General features: G+C 38.3%; 1 protein-coding gene across 2 annotated transcripts in view; it reads left to right on the top strand.

The window, feature by feature from the left end:
* The first annotated feature begins 1,038 nt into the window (after positions 1-1,038).
* pik3c2a (phosphatidylinositol-4-phosphate 3-kinase, catalytic subunit type 2 alpha) overlaps positions 1,039-13,307 on the top strand; it is a 44,863-nt gene continuing 32,594 nt past the window's right edge. The window contains exons 1-2 of one of the 2 annotated variants that reach the window (XM_026175139.2): positions 1,039-1,188; positions 4,654-5,896. In XM_026175139.2, coding sequence (XP_026030924.2) covers positions 4,736-5,896 — 1,161 coding nt within the window. In that variant the 5' untranslated portion in view covers positions 1,039-1,188; positions 4,654-4,735. Of the gene's footprint in view, positions 1,189-1,257; positions 1,400-4,653; positions 5,897-13,307 lie in introns of those variants that run through there. The other variant, XM_080303764.1, reaches the window with a different exon arrangement.

Here is a 13,307-nt window from a genome sequence, read left to right as displayed (position 1 = left end):
GGCTGGCTGCTCCAGTCAGCATACCTAAGTATCTTTGGGCAGGATACTGAACGCCAAGTTGCTCCCAGCAGATGTCTTCATTAAAGTATGAATCTTGGGTAGTAAACACTTTGGTGTAGAAAATAGGTGCTTGTATGATTAAGGCAGGTTTTATAAAGCACTTTGAAGGCTCAAGCAGAGTACCCATATGGAAAAGATATATATAAATCTTATAAAGTTTTTATCTGTCTTGTATGAAACTTGTATGAAAAGCATACAAGAGTGAAAACACATATAAGATCCCTTGAAAAATTATATAATGAAACTTGTATGTTTTGTATACCTACTAAAAAATATATATGAAAGTAATGAGAAAGTGGCCACTTTCATGAGTAAATCATGTAAGCCTTATATGATTTATATATGATTTACTCATGAAAGTGGCCACTTTCATGAGTAAATCATATATGTTTTTACTATTTCTTTTCCATATGGGTAGAAAAGTTATATATATAATAGTTATGATCCAATAACATAATGTATATGATTCTGCATAATGTATTTTTTACTTAGGAACTTTACAAATTCCAAAACTTTACTTAATTAAAGTATCTGAATACTTGTTTAACTTTGAAAAACAGCTTTTTAATGCAAAATAAATGTCATTCTTAATCAGAACCAGATTTCAAGTACTATGTTTTTATTATGGTCTGGAGCATAACTGTGCAAATGTGAAAAACCTTTATAAACAGTTACTGGCCAGTACTGAGTTAGTTTGCAAGACAACTGTTATTATTTCCTAAAGGTCACTATTACCACAAGATAGTTGTACACAATGTTTTCTTTATTACTTTTCTAAACTCTTTTTGTTTCTGGTCAATTATTCTTATTTACTGTGTCCTCCCTGCCTTGTTCTTGGTCTCACACGTTCCAGTTCATTTAAAAGACCCCCAAAGCACCCCTCAGAAATGATAGAATTTCTATAAATAATAGAAATATGAAAACTTTTCGACACCGACCACTTTAGTCCACACAGTGGAGCTGTTGTCACAAAATGAAAACGAGACCCAGCCAGGCAGAAAAGCTACCCAACTGTGTCCAACCAAAAGTCCACCAACGACCTCAACAGGAACTGACGTTCCCTCTGTGCAAGTGGATGGAAAAATGCAGCTGCAGGAAAAATGGCTCCAAACGCCGCACCGCTAAAAGGTGAGGAATAAAGCTTTTTACAGCCCATGTCTGCCTGTAAAAGTTTGATCTTGTGGTTGCCTGCAGTCATCGGTTGTGTCTGAGTCGCGTTCGACCGTTTCCCGTTTGAGGAAATCAGCATTTCTTCGTTACTGTGGGTACTTGGCAGGACCAGAGCAGTTGCCCGGTTACTTTTAAAATATTAAATCATTGTCTCTCACGGAACAGTCCTGTAAGTTGTCCTTGTATGGTTAAATTCAAATGTGTTTTATGTTTACTCTCAGTTCCGTTCTTTTTGGTTGTTGTGTTCGCGCATTTAGCAGGTTTAGCGGCTAACTTAGCATCCAGCACAGGCAAAAGTTATAGTTAAAAAAAACAACTAATAAAACAGCCATTAAAAGTATCAAGGAGTGGAGTTAAACCGAGCTAACCGGATGTTTGCAAGAGAAGTTTGTTATTATTGGTTAAAAGTCACTGTTCTCGTTTGTTTATCACAAGCTGGCTTTTATTTTAAGATGTGTACAATGGGAAAATACTAAATGTTCGTGATTTATTGACAGTACACATCATGTTGGTGTCAGGTGAGCATCAGCAGACGTGTTAGCTAGCTGTCAAAATAATCTGTAAATAATATATGTGTGTTTGTTAACGCCAGAAATTGCTCGATATTGTTCTGTTAACGTACAGATCATGCTTTATCAAACGCGTCGTATTTACAATCTTTTTCTAAGTGTTACGTAATACTACATTTCTTGGCTGGCCACAGAGCTAAGCTTCTAACAACAGATCTGAGCTACAAACACAGGGGATGGGACCAAACTGTGTCTTCCTTGAAGTTATTCCCAAAAAGATGAGCCGGGGGATTACGACAACATGATCTTAATAGTATCAGAAAAACTACTCAGCACTCTGGTCTTATAAGACGATTATCAATTGAGGGTCGTACCTTCTTTGAACATATCATCAATTCAAACTGAATATGAACTGCTTGTGGAGCAGGGGCGCTTCCAGAATTTTTAAATAGGTGCTATAAAATAAATCGTTTAATATACAATGTATAAATCCTAATAGAAAGTTTAACTATGAAAATATACTCAAAGTACCCAATATTAAATCAATAATTATATTAAAAAGTATATATTAATGTATATACTTCTTATAATATTATATAATGAGATCAAAATGGTTGGCTTTTTATATTTTTAAGTCTGCAAAATAGTAAGTAACTTAAGCTTTAAAATACATGGTATGATGTGCAAAGTACATTATTTGCACCCAAAGCATAGAGATGGCATAGAATAGAACTAGTTAGAAGTTTAACACCGGGTTATACAGCATAATCCTGTCAGCTTTTGTTTTAGTTTACAGGCTTGGATTCCTGCCTTGGCAACAAAGTGACTAGTACCGAAAACAGAAAATAAAAACTTGTTACTTATTTTACTATTTAAAAACAACTTGAACTTTGAACAGCTCCACAATGTGTTGCTTACTTCTGCACTTTTTCTTAGTTACTGGATGTGTAGACTGCCTGTCACTCATTAGGGCTGAAGTCAAAGTGTGAGTTCAACCTCATCGTGCTATGTTGTGCAGCCAAATGTTGCTCAAAACAATAAAACTTTTTTTAAAACTGATAAATGTGTATATCTCAGTATGTAAATCTAATTCCATGAAAACAAGCTAATAAACAATATAAATGCACATAATAGTGACAGGTAAAGCTTCTTAAAAGGTAAATTAAAATTAAGGAAGACATTTAAAATCATGATTGAGGCTTTCTGAAATCACCATTTCCAGAAGAAGAACTGTGGATTTTTTTTGTCCATAAACCTTTTCACTTAAGCAATAATTTTTACTGGATGTGACTCAGCAGACTGATTCTCTTCTGAATAATTTAGCAGTAGTGAAGTAATGCTCAGATGTTGAATTAAGGTTAAGCACATCCTGGTATCTGCCATCAGTTGCCACAGAGAGATGGCACAATTTGCAGTGCTTGACTTGGCTCTAGTTGTTTTTTTTTTTCTTTCTTGGCTTCTTCTCTAGAATCTTTTTTCCCCTTGTATGTTTAATGATAACGCACATTCCTATCTTAATTCAGCATCTCCTGAATGCAGTCGTTGTTATAATTCTTATAGTGTAGCATCAGTGTAGTGTTGGATCATTCTAGTAAAAAGAAATTAGGTTAATCTATTCTTTATTTTCCTTAGTCTTTTCCCTATGTTGGTTCATCGGCTCAGTCTGCAGTGCAAAACAGTTAAGTAAACCAGAATAGTATTTTTGAACATGCTTTCTCAGATTAAGCTAGTGTTTACGTTCAGAATCAGGAAGTAGCTACTATTTAGTGATCAGCGCCCAGTGTGCTAGCAGTTAACATGCTCAGACCTTTTTGATTTATGACTACATAAACAAACACTAAGCTGCATTCTACATTCAGTGCAAAATCAGTTATATCTAAATCGTCTGGCATGTCTGCAGGGAGTTATGACATCAATGGCAGCATGGACCAAAGGATTGTGACACTTTTCATGCATTTAATGTCTCCGAGCTGTTTTCTTGGTAAAGTTGGCACCAACCTATCTAAGTCATTTGCTCAGTGACTGCAGCCACATTGTCACTGCGTGCTGGGGTTTGCACAGCTGAATAAGACAGTCTTGGGCCATGGTGCTAACATAATGCTAACAGATTCAGACAGAGCCAGAGGAAGCGAGAGAGAGAAAGATAGAGAGAGAGCCATTGGGCTGTTTAGCATGCCAAATTCCTCAGCTGCACAATAGTGTTAGGCTAGACTGAGCTCCAGCACAGCCAGCCTTCTCCACCACAATGGGAGGGGAAGCTCAGGAGAGGTTGGTGACGCCTGGGGAGAGAAGGAACTCACTCAACCCCAGGGCTGTGATCGTTCGATGAATGGTTGCTTTGAGTAGGCGCTGTGTCATTTTGGAATCACAAAGCACTCTTTGCAGCAATGTTTTTCACATATTATAGACGTGGGATACTCTTGGTCGTTTCCTGTTGTGGAAGGTTAGCCATAAATAGTTTGGATTTGGGGAAAAAAAGTAAAATGCAAATATTGTTTAGATTTTTGATTATGATCATTTACAAATATTTGTAATGTACACCACATAGAAGTGTATAAAAATATCATTTCTGGCTATGAGTGAGTGAATCAGGTTCATTGTCAGTGTGACAGGCCTATGATGTAGCCCAGGCTAGTTATGTGACCTAATTGATGCCCCTAGCTTCAAAACACACATAAGTAATTATTGGCTCTGCGTATGTGAAACTAGGAGTTGATCAATACAAAAAAAGCATGGTGGGCACACAGTCTCCATTCTATGCAACTACTTGTGGCCCCTGGATATCTGTAGCTTAATGGGTAGAATTATTCAATAATTTTATAGGTTAATATTTCAATTCCTTCTTCCTTGCTTTGATTCTGTTTGACCTCATCCTGTTGTCATAAATAGCTTTTCTCTCTCTTTTTTCTTTTAGGTGTTTAAAACCTTGTTCCTCAACCCTTTGGGCCACGCTGACTTAAAAGCCATCATATTCATGGCACCTTCCACTTGACAGAATGGCCCAGATATCAAGTGGTAATGGGTTCAAGCTGGATGTCCCCCAGCCAAAGGGGGTTGTGGGTAAAGAGGAAGCCCTTCGTATGGAAGAAGAGGCTTTAGCAAAATTGCAAAGGGAGAAGAAACACACTCTTACAGCTACAGCCTCCTCATCTTCCTCTGGAGCAGCATCCTCGTCTTCCTCTAAGCCAAAACCATCTAAATCTACCACTACTGTTCCTCAGCCTTCAACTTATACTAATAGACCGGACAAGGACCTCATTGTTTTCCCAGAGACCAAGAAACAGGCAGAACAGGATACGTTCAGGGATATTGATGTTGAAAAACTGACCAATGAGGAACTCGAAAAGCTCCTACTTGATGAAAACTTTGGAGCTAACAGCTCCAAAGTGTCCCGCCCCTCGTCACTTCTGGGGTTTAACCTCAGTGCCTCCTATCCTGGAGGCCATGCTTGTAGCTCATCTCCTTTCCAGAGCAGCCAGTGGACACCTGCTCTGTCCAATCCATCTAGCTCTGGTGTGTCCACTCCCACCCTTCAGCCCACACCAATGTTCCCATCAGCTCCATTTCCCAAACCAGGAACATTTCAAAATGGATTCACTCCAGCCATGACACCTTTCATGGCCTTGCCGACCATGGCTTTCACTCCCATCCAGCCTGCTGCTGCCATGGTCTTCCCACAGCCAACTGTAGACCCAGAGATGGCTAAGTTGTTTGACAAGATTGCTAGCACCTCAGAATACTTGAAGAATGGTAGATTGGCCAGCACTGATGTTAATTCCTCTCAAGCAGGTATAGCCTCTTTGGCACCAAACCCACCACCACAACAACCGGCAGTTATGGAATCTTCTTCCATCAGCCGTTTTGAATGGCTGGATCTGGACCCACTTACAAAGCGAAAGTCTGAGAATGAGGAAGCACCTCTGGAATCGGTAGATAGTTCACAGACTGTGTCAGGAGCTTCTGCGGGCGATCCCTGGGATGCAGTGCTTGAGACTAAAGGCAACAGTAGTAACAGTAGCAGCAGCCCCAAACTGGAAGGCAGAGTTTCTCACACAGGTCGGTCACAACATAGGCGGGCATCAACAGGAGCGCCCGTCGCTAGGAGTCACTCACTCAACATCCCCGAGACCTCGTCACAGCACAAAACAATCAATCAGGTGGGAACACAGTAAAATTGAAAAGTTTGAATTTTTAATTCACACTAATCATCTTTTTAGTGTTTACACAATTTTATAAAGGAGGAGAAATTTTTATCATTTTATGTCTCAACATGGTTTAGTTGTTTAGTTGTTTGCCTGTTTAGTCAGGTCACCATCAATTAAATATCAGCAGTTATACTAAGCACTGCTACTCGTCACTTCCAACCATTTACCTTATCCAGACCTTATTTATCATCCACTGTTAGAGTGCTCACAGCATAATTGCAAACGTGCATTTTAGAATGAGTGAGGGTATAAAACAAGTGGTCTTGAAACATTGGTGAGTGAGTGGGCTTAAATATTTTGTTTTAGAGCAGATGATAGCAGATTACCTCGTTCAACCAAAACACCCATGAACATGTTGCTTACAACTGCATCTATATTCCTTATTCATTCACAAGCAAAACATCCTCCTTACTTCTGCTCCCTGTAATTAAGTATTTCATTGTGGTTAGCTGCCCACCGTTTCACCTCACAATTTCCTCACAGCTCCATTTTCTGAATAATTTTGCCGTGCTGGATGGGAGTGATCTAATTTCTCAAAATGATTATTTAGATCATTCATTTGGGACAGTGCTGTGGGCAAGTGGCATGGGTTTTCTCAAATTTTTTTTTTTTTTTGTTAAAACTGAACAACCATCTGTCATCGTTTGGCTTTAGCTCTGAGTTGTGGTTGCGAGACAAGTATTTCTGTACAGAGTAGCATAGCCATACTGAGGCCTACTAGCAAAAATATACATGTGTCATTATATGTTCCTCTTTCTACTCTGAAACGCTCCTACTTTGAAATGAAAATGTTTAATCGGCAGTGCTTTTCAGACATACTGGAATATAAAAAGGTGCTATGGTATGTTTAGTTACTACTGTCTACAGCTGGTAAAAACGAGTAATGTAAATGCAGACAATACACCGATCCTTTTACTCAAATATTGCATTGCTTTACTCACAGTGGTCAAAACCACCTGAAAATCTTGATTTATTTAGACAAAGCTCCCACTTCCTGGTCATTGTGTTTCAGTGTGTCAGTACCAAACAATGGGTCTTGGGTGCCTTTGTCACACCAGGATATATAGAGAGTATCATACCCCCCCCCCAACACCTTTTTTTTTATTTTTATTTTTTTATTTAAGGATTTCACACATAATTTGGCATGGTTAAATGGTTTTTTTTAAGTGTGTACTTAGGACATACAGACATACCTTGCCTTTTATCAAAGGCAGCTTGTATACAGTTCATTCCACAGTTGATCTCTTTTTGCTCAGGAGGATAAAACGGTGGTTGCTTGCTTACTCTTGCATGTATATTAGGCCTAGGGTCAAGCATGTGGTGAGTCTACTGTGCCGTGTAACTTGAGCCTTTAAAGCTTAGCCTACTACAGATATGTCCCTCTACACTCTGTTTTTATCTGCTTCAATCTTGTCTGCTCTCTTTGTGTATGTGAGGCGATGATGATGTGTGTACTTGCTATCTCTCCTTGTTCAATCTGCTTGCTTGCTTGTTGGTGCCCGTGCTGTTATAAACAGGAACAAGTCTTCACAGATCCCCAGTGCCCTACAGCAGCAACAGAATGACCTAACAGATTGCCCTCTTGGCTTGCTATGCCAGCTCCACTCGTTTACACTCACTAGGGAGAACTGCTTAGCTACTGTGTTCTGAGCATGTAATGAAAACAAATTGGCTTACATTTCCCATCTTCCAGTTTTTTTTGTTTTTTCATTTACTTTTTTTCTTTTTCTTTAAATGTATTTTGACACAGAAAGTGGCTAGCTAGCTTTTTTTTTTTTTTACTCCTCCTTTATTCACAAGATAACACCACAGCAGGTGACTCTTGGTTTAGGTATTTGTGTCTTCTCACATGTCAGGTGAATGTATAAACCTCTTTATTATTGAGCCACCAATAAAGAAAGTAGCTAGAAGACAAACAGAAAACAGTGAGGCTATAGTCTGTAAGACATGAACAAGAACTTAGTAGTGAAACTAGACTTCAAACCACATTGTGCAGGAATTGCTAAACCATGTCTGAGACTGCACACTAGGGTGTAAATTTCCTCCACACCATGCATGCAAATCCTGTCTAAGACTTTTTCATTTTTTTTAAAGTTAGTAATAATATTTTTTAAGTCAGTGATGATAATAATGAGGGTTTATTTGTATAGCACTTATCAAACCAGTATTGTAAAATGTTTCGTCAACATTGTTGTGTTTGTTGGGGAGAAAACTTACAAACATACAGTACAGCACTTCAGAGTCACACTGCTAGCGATCGAAGATTTATGCAAGTTTGACAAGCTGAATGCATTCTGTACTGTATAGGAGACACGGTAGGAGTTTTATTGACAATGGTCTACAGCCAATCAGGATGCAGAACATAATGCACTGTCAAAAAAACCCAAAAAACGGAAAATTGCACCAAAAGAAGTCAGTGAAACAGAGAGGTTGTGAAAGGTGAACCGCGTTATAGCGAGGGACCACTGTAAACTCATTTTTTATTGGGAGTGGTTGACCTTGTTTATATTGTTCATTTGGACAACTGGATGCTAGATAACTTACCGACAAATAGACAATAATATGATGTAATGAACTTACCATCAATAAGTATCTGTTATGACAGAAAACATCTACAGTAGAGCCCGTACACAGTACACATATTAAACACAGCCCTACCTCTAAAGCTTCAATAGCACAGCAACATATATTGAAATATATGGTTTCACTTGCTTTGTGATTGTCAGTGCTCTGTTTTAATGTTGTTTATGAGCTGAATTTATACCAGCAAATGTCAGAAATCACAAGACATTCCCAAGATTATTGTTTGAATGTCTTTAAGTTAGCCTGTGGTTGCCAGCCCTTGTTATATCTGGCAAGAATGTATTATAAGATGCGGTCGTGTGGGCAGATGGGGTGTAAGATGGAACAAATGTGCTTGAACTTGAAGACTTTGAGTCAGAATCAAGCGATCGGCTGTTGTGTCTGCCCCTGTTTCCTTTTCTACTACACTGCCCCTACCCTTTGTCTTGTGTTGTCTTCTGTCTTTCCTTTTTCATTCTGTCATTTTTATTTGTCTCTGGCTTGTTGTGTCCTTGCATTCTTTCAGTATGTTACTTCTTACTGGTGTCAATTTCATTCCTTTCAATTTCTTATAGTTTTCAGTCTGTTAAATAACTGATGGCTTACAGTGCTCAGCTATGATTTCTTAGTTTAGCTTTTTAGGATCAAATGTGTAAATTAATGGTAATCAGCAAAGTAATTTCTCTTTCTTTAGAACCGGTGATACACCCTAAAGCATCAGTGTCTGTTCAGGCCTTGCATTTGCTTTTTGCAAAGGGGCCCTGAAATGCATCATTCTTCAAGGGTATTGGGGCCATATACATTTTCATTAGCTGTATGCATAAATTGTCTGAAATGAGGCTAACTCATAACTCTACAGAGAATTGAAAGATGTACGAAAGATTTGTTTTAAAAAACCATTAGCCTGTATGTTGCCTAAATAACTCAGTTTTCAGTATTATAACTGATAATGAACAGTATGACTATTGTTAGTAGATAATATTAAATTTAGGGGAGTAGTGTTAAATTACACAAACACTTCTGGTCTTTCAGTGCAGGTTAGTTAAGCATGTGTGCGGCTGTTTGCTCATGCTCTTGTTATTAAAAAGACTTGCAGGGAGATTTATCTCCACAGGCCATTTTTATCTGAATGTGAGTTGTGAAAGAAGATCGCAATGCGTGGTGTGTATTGAAGCCTACACTGTACCTTTTTTTTTTTTCTCTTTTTGTTAAATCTATCACACAGACAAATCTTTTCTTCCCCCACATATCTAAAGGCTCGCACAACCTATTTTACTTCTCTCACACCTCCACACTGCCACATTTTCTCTTATTATTGTCTAATTATACATTGTGAATAAGTGTAGTGAAGTGCTAAAGTGCATTTAAGACTTAATTTTCTTTTCCAACCAAATGCATTATTAGAAGATGTTGCAGTGCTGGGATGTGACGTGCATTCCAGTTAAATATCTGACTCACTGGGAAACAGCTGTCTGTCTTCTAACCTTTGAACTTCCTTACTGGTACAAAAGAAGAGTATTGTGGAAGAGTAATTAAGCAATTAGAAGGGAGATACTAATGCACACAATAATAATCCTGCTAACAGATGTAAGAGAAATTAGGAAATGTTTCGGACAAAGTCCTTTTTCCAGTTACGAATATGTCACAGTCTCTGCTTCATGAAGACTTTGTTCATTAAGATACTGTTTGTTTGGGGTTTTTAAGCTAGGTGTTTCAGTTTATTACAGGAAGTATGACTTCGATAGACACTGGTCACTTCCTTATTGAAAGAAGAAGTAGATTTGTGTTCTCGAAGCCATTTGTTCCTCTGATGTAAAGCTCAGCATTTCTTGTTGAAACAGCCTCCAAATTGTTAAAGACTTTCTTGTATGTGAAGCTCAAACATTTTAGCTTAATGGAAGCTGCTTGTATACACAACCCATTAAAAGGAAGCAATATCCTATCAGTAATTGCTCGAACTCTGTGAAAGCCTCACTTACCCTTCCTTATGTTAATTTATATTGGAATATAAAACCTAGACAATACCAAGAACTAGAGAGTTTGGAATATTGGTGGCACTTGGTTTAAAGTATGTAAATATGTGTTTGTTTGCCAGAGGAATTATATCGTATCTCCCACAGCTCAGAGGATGGGATCTGTGTGCCAGGTTACTCACTACCTTCCTCCTAGTTCCATCTTTAAAAACTTGGGTGTGGGTTTGCCAATTGATTTTCTTGACATTGGCAAGAAAATTTATCCTTAGATCTACACTTCAGGTAAATACCAGGAAGAGAGGTGAAGGGGTAAAATAGTGTTAAAGATATTTTTTTTACACCTGACCTCAACTCAGACTCAGGGCAATAAGTCTTCTAGGAAGACAAACTTTCTGTGAGCATCTCTTAAGTGTATTTCCAGACAAGCACACCTGGGAGTCTGGAATGGTTTTCCATGTTTCAACATGTTGGCAGTAAGTCAGACTGTCTCTGTTTTTACACCTTGGCCTTTGCCGATGACTAATGTAGTTCTATTTTGCCCTCCATGTTGAATCGCGGTCATTTGCAGGTTAAATATTAATTATTCAATATTTTTTCTATTCTGACACAATCTGAAGTTTGAATTGGCCAGCCTTTTTTTTTTTTTTTTTGCTAAGCAGTTTCAAGTTACTCTGTAACTTCTCAAAACTTTATGGCTGGTCAGATATCCATATTTGCCAAATACTATTTGTGTGCAGGTTTCATGTTGACAGTCTAGGGTAATTCTCATTTGGCTTGCACATAGAGGTAAGGACTTATCTGGTGTCTAGATACACACTGTAACTCAATGCTGATGCTGGGCATGGAATTACTGCCAGCCACCAGCTGAAACTGTACTGCCACTTTGTTCAGTTAGAAACAAGCATGAACAGACTGCATATGTAGTATACACGCACATGGTCCTTCATTCATGCACTTAAGAAATTAGCTTTTCCTTTCTTAGTTATTTATTGCTCATGGTTAAATGATAATATAATTTAATTTATTTATTTATTTATTTTATTTTCCTTGTGCTACATTTCAGCTCATTTCTGTATGGGATCAGCATGCCAAATTAAATTTTGAAGGGAAGGGCAAGTCCTACAGTCATTCCACAAGTGAAAGTGTGAATAGTTGCTCTCAGCAGCTGGACAAAAAAGCAAAAAAAAAAAATATGTTAGGGTTGCATCAATTGTGAAATTCTGGGCCAATACCACTCCAGTTGGACACTTAACACTCTCCTGGCTACTCTGTCAGAACTATCAAAATGAAGATCAGATTATTAGAAATGGCTAAACATATACAAATGTTAGGGATTTTTTTTTGTTTTATTTTTTCCTGAGCCTTTTCACACTCTTTATGTTTGTCACTAAACATCTTTCAAATGCTAATATCTGTGGCACTTTGCTGCGCAAAAACACGATGCCAGATTAGTATACGGAGTATGGCAAATGTTAGCAGTGCTAGCACAATCTATTCTCTTTTCTGGTAGGTTAGCATCTATATGTTTGTTCAGGATGTGGTTATGTCATTTTAATGTGACACGGCCTCTAGACAGCTGACATACTTTTCTAGGTCTAAGTGCTGTAAGGCCGCACTATTCTGCAGTGGGTTTTATCTGTCTTACTCTAAACATCACAATGGTGCAACAGGGGGCTGTCATTTGTTGCATGTATCAGGTGGCTGTTTCTGCACACCTTAACTACACCACCTGGTTATATGCTAACCAGTGGTATCCCATTGGTGCTGGCTTTTATCACTGCATAACTTGGTAACCAGTTATTTCATCTGTCAACACTACACATCACATTTGTCGTTGACATGCTATGGTTTCTAATTGTCAGATCCATGCTAGTCTTTTTCTGTCTGTCCACCCTTGAGAATGAATTGTTCTAAAAGTGTTTCAGCATTTCACATGTTCATTGAACATTCAACCAGTGTGAAATCAATGTGGTATAGCACATAAATATGGGTCATCTTATTTGCCATTTGCCTGAATGCTAATATTAGTCAACTAGGCCAGAAGTAGTTGGTACTGTTTATCAAGTTTATCTTTATCCTAAAATAAAATAAAAAATTAGTAAATGTAAGTAAATGTTTGATTGTGACTCAAGGCAGACTTTCAAGTACTCTTTTCCTGAAGGCATTCGTCAACATCACCTAAACTACAAATTGTGACAGCGGAAAGGTGTGGATGTTGGAGGTAAAGCTGCATTTTGACTGTCTGACAAGAACTTAGTTAAAGTGCTCTGATACATTTAGGCCATGTGTCTCGCATGCCTTAGATGGCTGCTCATCTTCAGAAATAACTCTGGTCAGTCACTGTCTTAATGTTGGTAAAACGTGGATAGATTCAAGCCCTTAGGTCACAGGTGTCGAACTCCAGGCCTCGAGAGCCGGTGTCCTGCAGGTTTTAGATGCGTCCTTGATTCCTTCGCACCTGATTTAAATGGCTAAATTACCTTCTCAACATGTCTTGAAGTTCTCCAGAGGCCTGGTAATGAGCTAATCATTTGTTTCAGGTGTCCTGATCCAGGGTGAGATCTAAAACTTGCAGGACACCGGCCCTCGAGGCCTGGAGTTCGACACCCCTGCCGTAGGTGTTCTCTTTAAACAATTGCTGAGGAAGATATTACTGAAATTTTATGTCTTTCAGTGTTATTTAGTATGCCTGTGTTGTATAACTGTTGTATATAACCCCAGGAAAAAGACAGATAATTTTACATCTATGTCATTTTGATTAAGCAGGAGTCTTGTGTTTTATAATTGATGTGTCTCAGTCTGAAGCGGAATGTGGCCAACTAACTGAT

The sequence above is a fragment of the Astatotilapia calliptera genome, chromosome 7 (genome assembly GCF_964374335.1).
Source record: "Astatotilapia calliptera chromosome 7, fAstCal68.1, whole genome shotgun sequence".
In the NCBI taxonomy this organism is placed as follows: domain Eukaryota; kingdom Metazoa; phylum Chordata; class Actinopteri; order Cichliformes; family Cichlidae; genus Astatotilapia; species Astatotilapia calliptera.
Note: the sequence above shows the minus strand (reverse complement) of the source record. Positions and strands in the feature narration are given on the sequence as shown.